The following is a 19,722-nucleotide window of genomic DNA, read 5'->3' on the forward strand; positions in this document are numbered from 1 at the left end:
AATGGGAAAGAATGAGAAAGCACAAAGTGGTTTTAGCTAGAGACGTAGGAAGAGCAATTATAATTAAAAAAAATAAAGCTAAAAATCACCTCTATCAGACCTCTGTTTTCTGCATACACAAAATTAAAAAAAAAAAGTTATGAAACGTGACAGAGCTGGTATAATCCTCTTTGTTGGCTGTAGCCAGTATGATCCAACAGGAGCTTTGCACTCAATGCTCTGAACGTGTCTTCTCCTTAAAGTTACCGGCACTCACGGAAGAACTGCGTTTTGGCAGAGATCAGCAGTTACAAAACACATTAAAAAAAAACTGTGTGGTATTACTGCCTAAAACCTTGTGCATCATCAAAGAAAGGCAGACCTTCTTCTAGTTACCAAAATCAATTCCAGGAGCTGAAAACAGGTTTCCCTCCTCACGTTTGAGATACGTAAATGCTCTGAACCTTAAAAACCAAAACGCTAGGTGTAAACCTACACACAGTCTGAAGACATGTTCTGACTGACAAACTGCAAATAAAATCGGTATTTCTCCCCCTTAAATCCATCATAACATTTATTGGTCTTTGATTTTACTAAATTACTAACCATAAAAGTTTTAGTAAGTTACTAACCGTGTAAGTTAATTTTTGTTTTATTCTTGCACATGGCCAGAAGTCAAAACATTAAGAGGTATTCAGAACAGATCCAAAAGTGTTCTAATGCTTCGGGGCTTACTTTATCCAAAGTTAAACTATTTAAAACTTTTTAAACCTGCCTTCTAAGCCCACTCTCTGGAATATTTATTGGATTAGATATTAAGTGTTTTTATTGCTAATTTTCACCTCCTTTCAAGGGTGCCACACTGGGGTTGGGTTTTCATTACAAGTCAGAGTGACGGCTAAGAAAAAAACAGATGGAAATTTCAGCCTGTATCTGGCAGGCACAAGCTGTGACTCACTGTCCTGTGTCTTCTGCCTTCGAGGCCAGTGTGGGCGCCATTCACAACACCAGTGAAAAAACACAAAGAATTGTAAGGCAGCAGCTCAGCAAACTGAAGAATAAAGTATTATGCAGCTGAAAAGCCAATATATCCGATTTTTCATGTTAAAAACATGCGTTTATTTCAGCCCTTACAGCTCAAAAGGCACCAGGCACCAAGTGGACCTTTGGCATCAACAGAGCATGAGGATCAAATGACCCTCTTTCCTCTCAAACCCTTTGTCTCCCGTTCTGTAACTCAAACGACTCTCTAGGACAATCTAGGGTAACATCTGCTTCTCCGAGCTCCAGATCCATTACCTGCAGCTATCGACTGGGTGGTTTCCCTCTGGAGAAAAGAATTGCTGTGATGTAAGCACATATTACTGTTGCAAGCTCAACTGCTTCTTGCTGCCTCCTAAGATGAAAAAGCTTAAATTCTGAAAGCAGAAGTGCTATCTTTCTTTTCATTGCTAAAGCATTAGGGAGCTCTAGAACCAAATGCACTTAGTTTATTTTGCAGTTATATAAACACATTATAGGAAGAAACAACTGCAGTGAGAGCTGACAATGACAATACAATTGTTCTAAGTCACAGGTCCATGCTAAGTCAGCAGGGGGTAACGACAAATTTATGACATCGTACTTCTTATCCAATTATATTTTTTTCATTAATCTTAAGGAAAAGTATAGTAGAGCTCAGAATGTGATTAACCTGTTGAATTCCTCTAAGAAATTCCAGCCTATAAATGCTGAAATACCAAGTGGGCAGACTGGGGTTATTTCCTAAGAAACCATTCTAGTTTAAATACAGAAATTAGAGGAAAAGGAAGCAGCAGATTGGTATGTCACTCCAATGTTTATTTACAACCTACTTCTTCCTGTACTAACTGATAAAAACTTCATCTGTCTGCCCCTGTAATTCACTGGCCCTCCTGTTTTAACAGCATATTTAAAGTTAAAGAACTTCAAAATTAAAACAAACAAAACCAGAACCACAGCACATGAACCTCTTGTTTTACCCTCAGGTTCCCAAGAGTCTGAACAAGCCCACTTTGTCTCAGGAAACAAGAGGATTCTTGAGCTAGCCTTGTCACTGCAATTGGTCAAGAATTAACTAAAAACAAAAACAAAACAACAAAGCCCACACACAACATTTCTAGTTGTAAAGAAAAAAAATACTGCCGTGACCAAACGTATTTGCTCCCTTCCCACAGGAAATTAAGGAGAAGAAAAGTTTTCCCATAACTGAAAGGCTCTGCTTTCCTGCTTTTGATCAAGCCACCATAGGTTTAAATTTATTTCCTCTGTATATTTTATTATCTCTTTCCACTAGCCATTTCTACTTCCTTTGTTTTTCTACTTCTGCAATACCCTATTAAGCCAATTGGCCCTGGATGTGATAAGAACAGCATCCCAGCCAGGACGTAGTGAGTATCAGTGAATCTACAGACAATCTGCAACAATCAAGAAGATGACACCGTTCTTCCTTTCTGTCCCACAGAAAGGAGCCCCAAAGCCCATGTAAAATAATGTATATAAGCATTCACAAAAGGAACTAAATGAATGCATGCTTCCTGAACACGCAGACACATGCATTACCTGCACCGGTTATTCATTTCCTAAGAAAAGAAGTTTATAACAAACTGAAGAAGGTTTAACCAAGACACCAGAAGACTTTAGGATCTAATAGTGATGGATGGAGATTGCCCTTGTCACTGTAACCCAGAATATTACAACTGTTCCCAGCCTGGTTTGCTGCTCCCAGTATGCTGCTGAGGTACTTCCTCCAGATAGCTGTGGAGCAGCAGCAGATCGTTTTAGAAAAAGGAGTTAACTCTGCTGCTTTATACCACAGTGGATTATTGTGTTTTGTTCTGCGTGACAGGACTCAAGTTACAAAACCAGTATAACTGCAGCTACAGCTTCCCTTCCATTTGTAAGCATCCTGACAAAACAAAACCCAAAATTCAGCTAAACATGGATTTATGCATTGAGTTCCTCTGTTCCATGAAAAACCCAATACACATTCCACAATAAAACACAACATATATATTCTTAAAGGTGTGTTTACCTACTGCTTGAAATCTTCTGCTGCTCCTTTAGCAGCTGAAGGTATTGCAAAATGACATCAGAACACAAGGACTACAGTGTGGCTTGGGGTATCAGATACTTCCCTGTTAGTGCTTTTGTGTCAGGAAGATCAGACAGATTTCACATAAAGAACTTGTGAAAAAAATTCCCCCTCCCCCCACCCCCGCCCCAGCAAATTAGAATGACGGGAATTCCTACTCAAACTACTTTCTTAAAGCCACTGCCTAAGACATCCAGTATCAACCAAATCCACCAGTTGTAGATCATTTTGCAAGATATAGGCTGGTTTATTTTTGTTTGGCTACCCCTTGGCTGAGCATATTCTTACACTGTGTTGACCTATTTTATACTTTAGGCTAAGCAAATTTCTATAGGATGTGATATTTGGCTTTTTAAAAATTAACTGCATGTCAACTCAAAGGTAGAATTTTAGGGACACAAAATGCTCTGTGTACAAAACTGGTGATAACTGAATGAGGGGAAAGCAACAAGAACAAAGTTGAGAGTAGATTTCCTATAGAGAAAAACATTCCAACTAAAGAACAACGGTTCCACAATGCCCTTTACGTATACACAGAATTTGTGTGTACACAGACACACATATGGAAAAATACATTGCTGGTATTTGATACTTATGTGATTAAGGAGAAGGACTGATTAGCACTCACTGAGAAACAGAAAACAAAAAACACACACAAGTAACCCATCTCTTCAACTCCTCCATCCCAATGCTCAAATTGCACAACTATAATTCTGGACTTTCTCTTTAAAGGGAACATAAAATCTCACTGATACAGACTGCAAATAAATTCTCCAACTGGAGAGTCAGCATCTTTATGAACAATATTGACCAGACTGACAGTAATTCCATAAATTAAAAACTATCAAAACCTAATTCCTTTCAGACTGCATACAGATGTGTTAGGCTCCAGTACACTGGAGATAAAAATAAGGTTCTTGCTTTATAGAACTGATGTCAAATTAGTACTCATTTACAAAAAATTGTTCTATGATTTTTTATTTACTTATTTATTTTTTAAGTCTTCAAAAATTCTGCCCTTCAAAACTGGTCTTTTTCAGGTTGTATAACAATCTAACCTACTTTTGGATCCTGCTATTTAAGTGTTTACACTGAATCTTCCTTGTTTATCAGCTCTTTGGAAGTCTAGTGTTATACATCACTCCTACACAGATGGTTTTGTAATCAATGTGGTATTTAAAAAACAGTATTAGCAGCCATAATTTCCCTAACAATAAACTCTCAAATCATACATCATTCTGCCCTTGCTGTAAATCACCAGAGGTCTATCTTGAAAGTCATCCTTAAACAGAAGTCCAACGCTGCATTTCTGACTACTTCCCGAGAGGCACCCGGAGGCTATTAACACAATTAACTCGGTGTTCGCCACACGCGAGCTCCGTTTCCACTGAGCACAGGAAAAGAACCACTTCCCACTTGCCTGCTGTGCTATTCTAGAGCAATTCTCTTACGAGAGGTGCTGCTTTGACCAGAAGTACAAGCTTATGATTTTATTCACATTTATCCCCAGGTTTCAGGATGTAGCGCAGGGGCTCAGCTTCTTCCAGAACACCACTTGTCAATTTTTTACCTTGAAAAGCTCAGAGAGATCTCAAGCTGAACATTCAGCAACGCTGTGCTCCTTCCTTACAAGTCAGTAGCATCAGAGACCATAAAGGGCGTGAGAGACGAAATGGGAGAAAGAAAATGAGTGGACAGGAGAGTGGTCCTCAAGTGGTCCTCCTGCACAGGTCTCTGTGGCCACTGAAGAGCTTGCCATGATAACTTGGTTCCATACAGTTCAAGTCAGATAGCCATGTGTGATCTTACCATTCTGGGGCTAGCCACCCAGCAAGATGACAGGCAGGAATCCAACACGTATGAATAACGAGGCTGGACCCCAGCAGGGTTAAATACTGAACTTACTCATATCTCTAAGCCTGTGAGTGCACAGACATTGATAGGCAATTTCTCCTCTCTGGAAGAACATGAATCTCACAACACACAACTAGACAGAAATGCACTACCTAGACAGAAATCTTAGAGCCAAGTAACAAATGGACCTTGCAGATGGCGGCACCCCAAACCCTAGCTCACTATTAGGAGCACCTTCATTACATCATACTGGCCCACCCGAGGACACACACCACCAGAGATAGAAACAGCGACAGTGGGGCACAGCGATCAAATTCCCTGCAGTGCTTTCTCCTTTACCTAAACAGAGTAAAGCAAGGACAGTGAGCAGACACTTTGGACCCCACTGTGGGAGAATTCCTGAGGCACATCCCAACCAGTAATCCTCACAAGGCAGCCTGCCTTGTCTGTGCAAGACCCACAGTCCAACAAAGCTCTTCTCAAAGACAGACACAACACAAAGTTCCTGCAGCTGATTTAACCTGTGCTGATATGGGCATTCAACGTAACTGAAAGTTACACCACACGATAAACTACAACGGCTGCTTGCACTCAAGTGTTAGACATCTAATCCCTTTGCCATTTCAAAATCTGCTGTTCTCCTATCTTTCAGCCAGTGATGTTTCTCCAGTGTTTTCACAACCGCTATCAGAAGTGCAGGAACACACAGAAAACATCTGGTGCTTCTACTGACCAGAGCACTTGGGGAATTTATCAAGATGCAAAAGCAAACTGCACCAAAATAAAAGCACATCTGGCAATTCCAGTCCCTACAGCCTGCTTTTAATCACACACACACACAAAAAAGATACAATTTAAAAAGTCATTAAACAGACTGAAGGACAAAAGGGGAAAAAAATAGCAAAAACTCTATTTCCTTTTTCGTTTAGAAATCTGAAAAACAGAACAGTTCAATGTTGGTTTTAGACCTTTAACATAAGTAAGCTCACATGGCTACAAAGGTTGTTATATAAAATTACTTGATCTCAGGTAGAAACGGCACACAGCGACTCATGCAATTGCTCTGAAAAAATATTCTTTTCTGATCTACAGCCACACACGCTGCCAGCCTCTGTCTCATCTTGTTCTGGATTTCACTTGGAACTGGGGCAACTTCAAAAGCTGTAAGAAATTGAACTTGGCAATGAGTTGCTCATTTGGTGATTTTAAGCCACAGCCTGTGAAGATATGAATCTTACTACAGGAGATATTAGTACCTTTAGCTACACACCCTAAACATACAGCAAGAATAGGAAGGAGTGTCCAAAGAAAACAAAACTTATCACTGCAGTTCACGTTGCTGTAGGTTTTAAAAGTCCCTCGTAAGAGGGGAGCTTCCCCTCCACCCTGACTCATGGTACTTAAAATCTAGGTTTACATTCTGATGGGAATATGGTTTAGAAATGAAGTAAGCACGTTTACTGAGTAACCGAAGCCAGTTACTTTCAATGAATACTTTCGTTCTTTTCACTTCTAATGGATGTGCCAGCAACCTTGCACTGGAACATTTACAGCACCTTCACGGAGATCAAGGGCCAAGAGCAGACAAAGTTCCTTTAGCTAAAGCACAGGGTCCATTGTTCCCTACCTGCACTGGTTCATCTCTGCAGACAGAACAGCAAACACAGTGACTCTCACTGGGTTACATATTAAACAAGTTTCATACAGAAGATTTGCCCACAGATGAAATACTGCATTTGAAGTACTCCCACTGACACTTTCATTAGCTAAAAGTGATGTATGAGAGGTCACACAAATTAAGTAAAAAAAATTAAAACAAAGGCAAATTAAAACACACACGCAGAAGCGCCCAGCGACACAAAAAGCTGCATGTAAACACCAGCCTCCTACTTGCATATCAAAGTTCCTCATTTCTGCCAAGATCTGTTCTGTGGCAAGAGCAGAGTGAAGGTGTGCCAGCACAGCTGAGAACCAGGTTGTGCAAGCACACTTTTAAAGGGACAAAATTCAGACTAAGCTCATACCCAAACACCATGCAGCTTCTTCTCTCCCCCCCGGGAGAAGGGGTGACTTCCTCACTCCAGCTGTACAGCCACATCACATAAACCACTCAGGATAACTACAAGGCAGCCTCTGATCCCGCTCCTGCCACACCGTGTCCCTGTCCTGTTCCCCAAGCAGACACCGGACACTTACTGACAGTCTGCTCCAACCCTACCTGCTCCTTATCGAGCAGAGATCTTCTGTGCTTCCGATGTCCTGTCAGATGGGTAACAATGATGATTTCTCTGAAACTCTGAACAAGAGATGAAGGATGACTTATTAATGTTACCACATTCCTGCCAAGCTTCCAATAGCTGAATCTTCAGTGGTTTCATGCCAGGAGAAAATGCCTACAGCTCAAGTGTTTATCCTCAAAGAGATTTCAGATTACTCTATTTCTTTTTCCTGGTCTAAACTTAAGCTCCTTTCTGTAAGAGGTAAGCTATTTACTTAAGTCCATTTAGTCCCATAATTGTTTGGTTCAGGGTGTGTACTTCAATCTCAGTACTTAAGCATAAAAGGGATTATGCTACCACATGTCTTTTGGAGGCAGGAGTTTTGAAATTTTCCCCATAGATCCAGACCATCTCCTTTGTTTTTATGCTGGATTTTCCCCAAACCCCATTCAAAGTCTTGTATTAAAAACAGAATGAAGTGCTCTAAAAGACTTGCTGTCTTTCCTGAGACTGCAGCATACCTGCCCTAACAAGTGAGCTTCCAGCTCTGCAAAAAGGTTCAGTAAGGCTCAGTTGTGTTGCTTGCTGCTATTAACCAGCACCAACATACCCATACAACCTCCAATTTAAATATTTACTACTGCTAAGTTTATATTATGATTTGACCCAAATGTTCCAGCTGGAATTGTAACCTCTGCACCATGGGTTCTCCTGCAGAGAGTGGGCAGACAACCCTTGCCCCAGAAGGCTTACAATCTAAGTAATTATTTGTTAGGTGATGATAAGCATGTTCATGGCTGTAAAACTCAAAGCAAGAAAACAAAAACCATCAGGCTTCCAGAAAAATGGAATAAGATTGTGATTAAAAGCATAGTCAAATTTAATATTTTATGAAATATTTTTGAGAAGTCTAAACATAATGTCCAGATAAATCCATTCATAGTTACAACATTCCTATATACTCCTTCCTATTGGTTTGAGATATCTCAAAAAAAAAAAAAAAAAAAAAAAAAGGCACAAAACGTAACAGCTCTTGAAACCTACCTTGTCCAGTCACATCAGTCTTTACAAAGACAATGAAGATTCATGAGTATGTACTGCAGTTTAACTCAAATAACCAAAATAAGATTACAGAAAGGAGAAATTTTATTCCATCTCATCTATGGACAGATCTCCCTCCTGCTCCAGCAGGAAATCCAGCTACATGCTCTTCTCAGCACACGTGAGAGCATAAAATCCATGCCTCCTGGAAAAGATCGCCCACTGCAGCTGCTGCTCCCTTTCCAGACCTTATCGCCTCGCCACGATTACTACAGCCTCAACCACATACTCGCAATAACATTTTTGGCAGCCACCTTCGCAGACATCCAGTCATGCACCATCTCACCGTCTGGGCTTTACAACTGACATGCAATCTGGCCTGGCAGGTCAAATGAGTGAGCCAGTCCATGGAGGAGGCTTTTCTTTTTGTGCAGGCAGTGCTTCCCCCTTGCCCCAGGTGCTCGCCACTGGAGCTAGTTTTGGCAAGTAAAACAGCACAACAGCCGCTCCCCAGCTGCTTCTGAAATAAAAGGAGAGTTGCCCTGTCGTTGGAGGAAAGCAGTCCGGGTTTTGTTGCCTCTGTTTCCACACGCAGCCAAACGAGATCATTTTCACATCCTCCAGCAGGCCCAGGAGGCTCTGAGTAAAGCTCAGGTACACAGCTCGCAATGAAGCATTAGCATCGTACTGACCCAGGAGAAGGGTTCTTTGCTTTTAATCATCTTCTAGCCTTTCCTCCAGCATGCCAAGATTTCAAAAAGCAGGGTAAATGTAAAGCCTGAGCTCATGTAAGTATCTCACCACTGATCTCAGAGCCCTGGCTCTGACTTCCACCAGGCACAATGCAAGGGAGGTACAAGCCAGCCCCTCACTGTCCTTGTCCTGTGCAGCACAAGGTGAAGACTCAGGACTTGCCCTAAGGCAAATTACTCCGTAACTTCATTTCCAGCAGTATCTCTAGAAGCATGTGCCACGGGACAGGGCATTACCTACTCATATATGAAAAACAGGAGCAATGCAGCCAATGCTGCTTGCTGCTTTCATCTTGTAAGGGCCCAGAAGAGGAGCTGCAGGGCAGCAGGCAGGACAGGCTCCTCTCCCTCAGGCACACACAGACCTACCTGGCACTCCCCAGGCGATGGGGTGGCGGGACACAGCCCCCAGCCTCGTACAAGGCAGCCTAGAGCCAACCTGCAACTACCAGGGGACACACAGGGGTTAATTCAGCGCTCACTCTGTGTTTGAGGTTACTGACTTGACAAAAAGCAATAACACAAAAAGGCCACAAAGCGCCCACAGTGACCCCAGCCATGTATAGCAAATAGTCTTAGATACCCCAGATCTATTCATTGGTTTGACTAGCAGCATCTTAACAAGGATCTAGTCAAGAACATCAGGACAACTAGCCAGCTGCTTCATTTGTATGTTCCTGTTATCTCATCTGAACACTTGGATGGCTGCCTGTGAATGTGGGCGTACAGCAATAATATACATATGACTATATTCCCATAAACTGACAGTTGAAAGCTTAGGATTTGTCATGGCCAGACCAAAACATGAACAAAACCATCCATTTCATTTAGTATAAAGTTTTGCAACAGCCTGTTTTTGACCAAGAAATTTTGTATGCCAAATTATGTCTCATTTCTTTTGTTAAAAAAAAAAAAAAAAAAAAAAAAAAAGTGTTGTCACGGCCCTGAACGCTGCCATAATTTTTGTTCCCCTTCAGGCTGAACAGCAATTCTAATCTCTGTTTCAAGTTCCTCAAGTGCTAATAATATAAACCTTATCTCCCAGATGTAAAGCCAGCAACCAGCTTTGGATTACCAAACCTTACTAAGTCATTCCTTTAAGCATTCACTGAATGCCCCTCCTTTAAGGAAGCCAAAGCAAAGGACCATCCTCTGCCTCATCACAAAGCTTGGGGCATCCATGTAGCAACAACTCACCTTGCAGAACAGACCCCAAGTGGTGACTTGAAGAAGGTTATGAGCTACTGCTGTAAGCTGAAGGTTTTTGCACGTGGACACAGCCATATCCATGTTCACAGTGAACTGGTTCTGGACCAAAAGGACTTTGCACCGATACCAGAGTTGGATCTATGCTCACCACACACAAGCAGGCTGTTATTTTTGGTTTGGAGCTGAGAAAGGGAAGGGCCAGTAGGACAGCTGTCAGACAGGCATCATTGTTGGACAAGCATCTTTCTTTAGGCTTGATGGGAACTTGCAGCCTTGTCCCAAAATAGGGCTAGTGGCTTGCTGTGCTGCTTGCTCTGATATGAGCAGCAGAACTACCCTTGAGTTTATTTTTTATTTTAAGTGACAGACCATTGTGACAATCCTGCTCCTGACTCATTAGGGGCATCCTCTCTCTGTCTGATCACACCATGCATCAGATGCCACCATCTTTCACAGTGCTTGCATTGTATGCTCTGTGCTCCTCATTCAGCCCCTTGCGTAGCACTCAGCTCTGGGCCTTGGTCAGAGTTCCTTGATAATCAAACAAAAGAATTGTGACTTCTGGACAAACACCTAGACTCTGCTAGCACTTCATACTTACATTGCACAAAAGATTCAACTTCCTATTCTGTATTAAGGCCTTCCTGCATCATACATTGTGCAATCAAAGTACCCTGTCTCAAAAAGATTACAGCCCAAAAATTCAGTTGAATTGCATCAGATTTCATACTACATAATGTGACAGAGCATTTCAGGAAGGCAATAGTTTCAAGCTTGACCAGCTGTAAAAGGAAAAACCTTAAAGTCTATGCCATGGGCTTAAAACAAATCTCTTTTTATCTGCTATATTAGCAACATTTTGACCACAGGAAAAGTCACAAATTAAAGAGATCCAAAAAGAGTGTAGAAGTATTAGCAGTGTGTTGCAATTATTTCTTATCATGTGATTCTGTTTAAGAAAGTGATTTAGCAAAGATATAATCGCAAGATATAAAATAGCAGAAAAATCCGCTATTTCCACATAGGTGTAATTTTCACAAATACACTATTTCTCTTCTGTTATCAGAACTCTTCCTCAGATCTGTGTGTTTCACATGGTTCAAATGTAAGCCTAAGACAGCAGCTCACTCACTCCAACCACACCAGGACCTATAGCTATGAGACACCGTGTATGTTCTTCAGCAGCCCAAGGGCCTCACAGGCTACTGCCGTGCATCCCAAGTAGGGAGCACAGTGGAGGTTTCTACTTGCACTTAATCTGATAATAACACTTCTTAGCCCTCTGCAGAGACTTACATGCTGAAGCTGGTCACAGTCACTGATACTTGTTCTGTCAAGTTAGGAGAGAATAGACTGCAATAAAGCTGTACTTCCAACACTAAAGGGGGAAGATACAACTGGCTGCGTAAGTACAAGAAACAAATGAAATGAGTAATCATGAAGTGGCTTTAAAACACAAACAAACCCCCCATCAAAAGTCAGAACACTCATGGAGGTAAAGGCCAAAAGACTTAGACTACAGGATCTTAGTTATATGAATATGAGTAACAACGTGACCGTGAGTCATTTTATTAAGGAATCTTTACTGCCTTCCGTTAACCAAAAATTGTGTAATGGCATGCTTGAAATTAGCTAGTTATATAAAATAACTTTTCTTCTGAGTTGCTGCTTGTGAATAGCTGCAATTTGAACAGAGATGTGAATAAAAACCCTCCTACCCCCTCACTGTGTAACACAGAATTACAATGGCAGTATGTCTGCAGCAAGCAGAAGCATAAGCAGCTCAATATGTGAAGTTCAACCTTTCAGCGTTGGACTTGCATATAAGCTTTACAGTTAGGAGCTCTACACCGAAGGCAAAGGTCAGCCATGGACAATTGATGGAAATTGGGAATCTCCGGGTCACGTTGCTGCAGCCAGCTGATGGAGCTTTGTGCTGGCCTCCTCGGAGGTGGCTGTCACTGTCAGAGCCAAACAGGCCACAGGTCCCCCTCCCAGCCACAACACCGTCCCACCGATCACCACAGGCCAAACTATTTCTTCTTAGCAATTTAAGTCACCGAAAACCACTGGGTATACAGCTATGAATTACCACAACCATATGTTACAAACCAATATGGCCAAAATATAGAGAAATAACTGTACTTTGCTGCTATAAATTAAAGCCAAGGGATCTCTAGTGTTTTTTAATACACAAAACCAAAATGCCAAAGCACGTTCCTTGGTAAAAGCCCAAAGACCACTTAACGGTCCAAATTTTCAAGATGTCTTACACTACATAACTTATTTTGTTACTCCTCCCCCTCAAACAAAGTACAAAAGCAGCTTCAGTTTGCTCTGTGATCAGTTTTTACTCCTGGAACTCCTGTGGGCAGACAAGAACACCAAGAGCTGTGAATACAGCTTCTATGTGGCATTAACTGAATGTCTTTAATTTATGATTTACGAGTACATTATAAACACACACATACACAGATGTCTCTTACAGATCAAGACATCTTTCCACAGTTCGTAAGTGATGCAATTTATACAGTCATCACAGTCCAGATCAGACCAGTGTCACTGTAAGACATCACACAAGCAATACAATAGCATGTACTGAACAACTACTGAAAACTCATTTAACAAATAAAATCCATCTCGTAAAAAAATCCCATGGGAGTCTTCTGCTGCAGTATATCATCTGTGTTTCAGGCTCAACATTCCCAAATATTTAGTGTTTTCTACAACAAAGAATTTGTGTTGGAGTGACTGCATGCCGGGAGAAACTAACTGCCTTCATACAAAAGCCACAAAATATCATGCTTACCCTATGTCTTGGTGCAGCTCTTCAGAGCTAATTCATAGCATCTATGACTTTAACACTGTATTTTCCTCTATTTAAAGTTCCAGTATCCCTACTTGATTGCTTTGCCATAGTACTACATCAAGGCAGGCAGGGAGCCCAGGGAGGTATCACTAAGCTGTTAATTTTATCCTAACACAGATCTGAGGAAGCCCACTCACTGGTCCCTTTTGGACCAGGAATGGAACGACCACAAGATAACCATTGTACTTGGGAGGGCAGAGAAGCTAAAGAGCTTGATCTCCTGCATTTGCTCCAGTTTTAAAACTTTTGTTAAAACCCTCTGTTTTGTTTAAAACTTTCTGCAAATCAGCAGATTCTTTTCCACACACTCTTGGAGTGTGAAAATACATGGGTCACAAGAGATGACCAGGAACGGACTGGGTTTCTTTGAGCGTGTAGATGTGTTTCAGCGTGGACACAAACAGCAACAAACACAAAGCAGCTTTCTGTTGTCCAGGTGATACCTCAGGAGCAGGCTGAGGTGCCAACAAGGCTGGCTGAGCTGCTCCTGCCTACCTGCTTACAGCCATTATGCCCATACCCATACCTGCCTGTCAAGGATTTCTGGACATTTGGAGCTACCAGATGTGTGTCATAAAGTTATGGTTGTGCATGTGTGTGGTTGCACATATCTTTAGGAAGGGAAAGAACAGAAAAAAAAAGGGGAAAAAATGAGTAATGAAGCTAGAAACACTTGAAACCCAATGTAAGAGCAGATAGAAGCTCTCTCCAACACACACGTCAGGAGGTAGCTAATGAAGGAAACTGGAGACTTTTGCTTATCGAAAAAACACAGCCAGGCCTTCTTCCTTCCACATCTTAAACCTCCTTGCTTCACTCCCTTTCCTCCATCCACTTATAAAGACATCAATCCCCAAAATAAAGGCCTTGCATTTTCCCTGCAGATCAATTCCTCTTAATACAATGGAGTGACACTGTACAAGCACGATCCCTGAAAAGCTGAATGCTCAAAACCAGTTTGTTACTCTGACGCATGTATCCTCTGTTTGTGTATCAGCATCTGTGCCCTGCAATCAGAGGCACAATGACACATTTTAGCATGCAGGGTGCGTTCTGCCTTTATCGCCGCCTCCCCTTGATACACACACCCTCGGTGTTCCTTCAACTAGCGCTACGCTTCTTCTCATATTAAATTTAGAAACAGACCTCTGAATCACCAGTTCCTGTTGTTAAAAGTAGCTAGAAACAGATGTTACAGCAAAATACGTTTACTAGGAAACAGTTATAAACAGCCCACTACATTAGACCCCATTGCTACAAAATGGTTTTAGACCTTAGAACAAGGGATTTTATAGATTCACATTAAACTAAATAATTACATTCCCTGAGATCTCTAATCCTTCCTAGAATCATATCAACTCTTACCCATAATGATATCATGTGGCAGAGAGTTCCAGAGGTTAACCGTCCACTATAAAAAAAAACACAAAAACAAAAACAAGAAAACATGTTGCTTATAAACTCATTACTGGAGAGCGTCCCATTGCACTTAATCCATCCATTCTACTTGTCCCTTTCACTTTTTCAGATGCATCTTTAGTAAGAGGAGCAGAAAGATCTGACCTACTACCTCGGCAAGAGAAGAGCAGCACGAAAATACCCAAACTAGTTATGTGCCAAGACCACCAGTTTCAGGTACAGGAGAGCAGAGTTCAGGCAGTGCTGCACACAAGCCAATCCACCCTGCAGACAGGAATTACTTCCTAGCATAAATAAAGTAGAAATGTTTCCAGATCTGAGTCCATCAGTTTCCAGATGAAGAGTATCTGAGATGCCGAATCCCATGGTTAAGAAACTCTTCACAACCATTTATGGACTCCAGCATCTCCCGTAGCTCTCAGAATACTTAAGAGGAAGTACCACTCCAGCCAGGAGGCAGCATCCCGCTGTATGCTCCACATGTATAAATACATACATGCATTACATACTTTCTATCAGCAAGGCCAGCTGGTACCCAATTGTTTCAGCATATGAGGAACATTAGTTCAGGTTTGCATAGTTCTCTCTATGAATTACTGCTGCCACGGGACAACGCAGACCACTATGCGCTATTATTGCTGTGTTTAGCCCAGAGGACTGTACGTAACTGTAAGCCAAACCTTTGTTTGCCTAACATAACACTTCCAGAGAAGCTTTCAAGCCCTGGGAACATTTTGGATAGAATCCACCATTTCCCTTCGTCATTTATTTGTTCCAGTGCTTACTCTCTCTCACCGTTACAAATGCATGCCTTATTTCTAATTGCCCAATTGCAGTTCCCAGCCATCAGCCATGAGCTGTGTTATGCCTGTCTCTGTTAGCCTTTTAGCATTCAGAGTGCTGTGCTCTCCCTCCCTCAGAAGGTGCTTGCCTCTGGTTATCAAATCACCCCATTTACCTATCAAGAAACAGCTGACCCAACAGCAGAAGGAGCTCTGCAGGCTCTCCTTGCAGAACCTGAAGACCACCCAGCCTTCAGATTATCTCCTCTGTCTCTTTTCTGAGCTCACTCCATTTCCTCCCACCAGGCTGCTCCCGGCCCCAGAACCGTCCCGTACACCACTCCAACACCGCTCTCACCTCCTGTCCGCGTTGCTCCTACTCGCTCACGCACTGCCCTGCAGAAGGAAGAGCAGTCGTGCCTTATTTACTCACCGCACCCCTAAGGACCTTTCTCCCTGGGTTCCTGTTCGGTCACTGGGCTTCAGCACAACATCTGCAGGCCCCGTGGTCTTGCATCAGACTAATTTAAAACACACTTCTGATTGATACAGCTCACAGGAATCCCCAGGCTGCACGGTACACAGTGCCGTGCCCTCACTTACCGTGCTGCCGACTGCGCCTCAGATTCTGACCCTGCCTCCAGATACCCAATGAAAATGTTCAACAGAATCCGGCCTCACCTCAACCCTTAAAGCAGATGGCTAGAAGCATTCACAGTTGATAATGATTCACTGCCAGTGACTAACTTGTAAATGTCAGCTACTCAGTCCTTAATTCAGGCGCTTTTGCAATACCACATAGCACCAACGTGTGCGGACAGGAGTCCCAAAAGGGTACGCCAGAGCCCTACCTGGATGCCTCTGCTGGAGGCAGGGAGGGACCGCAGGGAGAAGATGGAAGGAGCATGGGAGTGGCAGCGTCTGCTAGGCAGGACTGCCCCCCTGCAGCTGCACAGCTGCCTTTGGCAGGCGTAGCTTCACTGCATCTCATGCAGATCCCTCTCCCAAGAAAAGCTTGGTTTCCAGCATGTCACCGCGTTTGCTAAGACGCATTTCCCATGACCTGACACACACTGACATTAGTCTGTCTTACACCTTTATCAATTGAATGTAGCATTAACTTTTCCAGTATCTTGATGAGAAAAAATGCCACCCTACCTGGAACAGGGCTAAAACAGTCACCCATCCTTCCCTTCTCTGGCACTGTTAATTCTACAACCCTCTATGTCAACAGTTATTAAAAATTGTTGTCTGCAGGCCTGCAGACTTTTCACAGCAAACTCTTTTTAACAACTGAGTTACAGCACTGCTAGTTTGCATATCTCTACCCCTAGAAATTATTAAATCCTTAATTAACAAGGATTTAAAGAAATTAATCATCTTCTGTTAGAATGGCATGGTATCAAATATTGCACCTTCTCAAATATAGGAAAGTTAATATTTCTACTTTTCTTGCATGACCTATTTCATTATCTTCATCTAATAACGTGGATTATTTGTTTCCTAACACTTAAAATATAGAATATATGTGCAGTTAATTCCCCAATTTATTTCCTTACTTCTAATGTGCACCAATTCTCATGTATCCGTTGTCCCATAAATTTCTGTATTTTGCTTTGAAACGTGTCCCGAAGTCAGAGGGCTGTTACCCTGGTTGTTGTCTTTTCTTTTTTTCCTCTCCCCTTTAAACCAGAATTTCAGTGTTTTGGCTACTTGAAATATTCTTAGAGATCACCATTTCCCATTCACACTCTTCTTCCTACAACATTCACTAAGCTCTCCATGATGACAGATGTGGTCCTTCGAAGCATGAAGTATGTATTTCCTTGTGATTGCTTACTGTTTATCCATCCTTTACATAACTGGGCCAGAGTCAACAAAACAAAACCAACTAGAGCGTGCTAAGGGAGGCAAACCTGTATGTTTGCTGATTAGCCACTTGGGACAGCTACAAAAAATATTTGGGGAAAAAAAAAATCTGTATTTGTTTCTCCTATTCTTTGATTCTAAAGGTAAGGCATTCACCAAGCCACCAATTTGATGAGTCAACCAAAACTGGACAAAGGACACATTCAGGCTCTTCCTCATCAGCCTGACTCTCAGCCAGGTTAAAAGCCTGTGCATGCTACCAGCCATCTGCTGCCTTTTGGACGAATGAGGCAAAGCAAAAGGAACCGGCCTCAGCCCTATTTGCCGTCTCATCAGAGAAAAAAGGCAATGCAAAGCACACGCACTCTGCATGTAGATACAACACTCCTCATCCGCCCAAGGGAGAAGCATCCACCCTCCATCTGAATTTGCACATGCAGTGGATTAAACCTTAGTACAGAATCAATCCTTAGCCTCTAGGATCAAATCTTTCCCAGGGCAACAAAACGATGTACTCACCAAGAAAACCACAACATTTGGTTTTGTAATTGCCACACCAGTAGGAAAAACATTGAGAACCTTCCAGTCTCAAGCATAACTTGATTTAAATAAACATGCTCACAATTCATACGCCATGAACTAACTGTTAAGCATCCTAGAAGCATTGGTACCAGCCTACAGATGTAATTCTGCCCTTCAGCACACATGGATTTCTTACAGTCAAAAGTCCCACATGGCACCTACAAGCACCTACTTACATACATTTAGTTAGAGCAGAAATTCGTTATGATGTTTAGCAGGAGTCTACATTCAGTAGCTCAAAAAGAAGTAACCTAGGTACTTGCCGTACAGACGCTGCAACTTTGCACAGCCAAAACCGACTAAGGCAAAATATATACTGTACTTCAGGCATCCACTCTTCCTATTAAAGCAGCAGAACAGAGGGAAAGCGGAGGAGGAGAAAATGGACTGTAAATATACATCAAAAAGCAAAAGGGAGAGCCCTGCCCATACCTTCTGCAACAAATTACCCCTAAATTAGGCAGCAGGTATTCAAAAGCATCACTCTGCTCAGACAATTCAGGCTGTGAAGTGTACACTCCCTGGGCTGGATTCCTCTGTCCCCTGCTCTCTGGCTTGTGGGTAAACATTACCATGCAGGTCACCAAAAGCCTCTGATACTAAGACTTTCAGCCCTTTTTTTACTACACAGATTTTGCTGAAGTTCTCTGCTTTGTACACATATCTAAAAATCTTTCTATGGGGTGGGAAGAATCTCAGTTTGGGCTGCAAGTCCAAGACCTACAGAGAGGGCTTGTACTCCTCCAACTTCTTCCATCTTCTTCCCCATCAGCTTAGAAAATTCTCACAAGAAGCCAGAAAACAGACTTCACCCACCAAAAAAGAGCATTCCATTGACTATGAAAGATTCAATGAGACCTAAAAGTTTCTGCTGAAACTTTCAGTGATCGCACAGTTAATTATAGTTTTAAGAGGCCATAGCAATGCTTCAAAGGTCTATTGCACACTGAAGTCAGTCCACATTCCTCTCATAATTCCTGTTTAAGGTTAGCTGGGTTGCTTGAATATTAAATTCAGATGAAAAGTACAGAGTGATTTTAAAATGCAAGTGCTATTCCTGACTAGTAATACTTCTGCATCCACATAAACCTTCTGAAATCCTTACGACCAGCCTTCCTATATAACATAATCCACTTTGAGGCTTTGTCTGCATAAGACATTTCAGATTACTTGAGAGAAAAACCATACAAATTTTTAAAATGGATTGGTTAAACTGCTTGGGACCCTCCCCAGACACTCCTTCCCAGAATCAGAGTAACTCTCAACTATTCTTCCTCAGAGATGTAAAGCAATCCACTTGAAATTCACACCTTAGGCTGACTCGAATCATTTCTCAACAGCATGTGAAGACAAGCCTTTAGCTCCAGAACCACACACAGGATTTATTTGGGACTAACTGTTCAAAATATCCCCCTCAGGAGACGGGCCCAGACACCACAGTGCATCACGATGCTGCTTCAACACCAAACACATCTAAGAATGCAAGAAACCACACAACCATAAAAGCTTGAGTTCTGGTAAATAAATTCATGACTGTGTATTCGCCAGGATTGCTTTAGATAAGGATTTCTGACAGGCACTGAGCCATAGTTTTAAAGCCTCTTATTCTGATGCAGCCTTCCAAGATTTCCGTACTCCCTCCCTCCCGTTCCCTGCAAGCTGCATCCCCCAGCTTCTCTTTCACAAACCTGCCCATCTGAAACCCCAGCCTGCTGATGCTGTGCGCAGCCTAACACAGCACAGCAGCGACTGAGGGCCCTTGTTGTGGGATTTTAGGCATCACCTGGAAGACAACAAGCAGCAGACCGAACAGGAACTCCAGGTTCAGAGCCAGCAGACGTGGCTTCATGCACTCCCGCCCCCGCAGCTCAGCCTGCTCCGTTTTTTCCTGGGGATACATTTTCAGATCGCAACCACGACCTGCTGCAGATACAAATCAGCTTTGCTCATCCCACAGTTTTGTCACTGACAAAAAATAGCTCTGGAGGGAGAGGAGGTGGTTTTCAGCTGTTTTCTTCTCCATTCCTCTTTAGCT

At 42.3% G+C, this 19,722-nt stretch overlaps 1 protein-coding gene across 7 annotated transcripts in view; it reads right to left on the reverse strand.

The window, feature by feature from the left end:
• LRRC8D (leucine rich repeat containing 8 VRAC subunit D) overlaps positions 1–19,722 on the reverse strand; it is a 50,967-nt gene that overhangs the window by 7,828 nt on the left and 23,417 nt on the right. Inside the window, exons 1-2 of one of the 7 annotated variants that reach the window (XM_005029274.6) lie at positions 15,595–15,624; positions 14,401–14,446 (exon numbers count right to left, since the gene is read on the reverse strand). The exons of 4 other annotated variants lie outside the window; for them this stretch is intronic. In XM_005029274.6, the coding sequence (XP_005029331.1) occupies positions 14,401–14,404 (4 nt within the window). In that variant the 5' untranslated portion in view covers positions 14,405–14,446; positions 15,595–15,624. Of the gene's footprint in view, positions 1–7,163; positions 7,237–8,208; positions 8,340–14,400; positions 14,447–15,594; positions 15,625–19,722 lie in introns of those variants that run through there. 2 more of the 7 variants (XM_038182647.2, XM_038182646.2) reach the window with 2 other exon arrangements.

Source organism: Anas platyrhynchos, chromosome 8 (assembly GCF_047663525.1).
Source record: "Anas platyrhynchos isolate ZD024472 breed Pekin duck chromosome 8, IASCAAS_PekinDuck_T2T, whole genome shotgun sequence".
Lineage (NCBI taxonomy): Eukaryota > Metazoa > Chordata > Aves > Anseriformes > Anatidae > Anas > Anas platyrhynchos.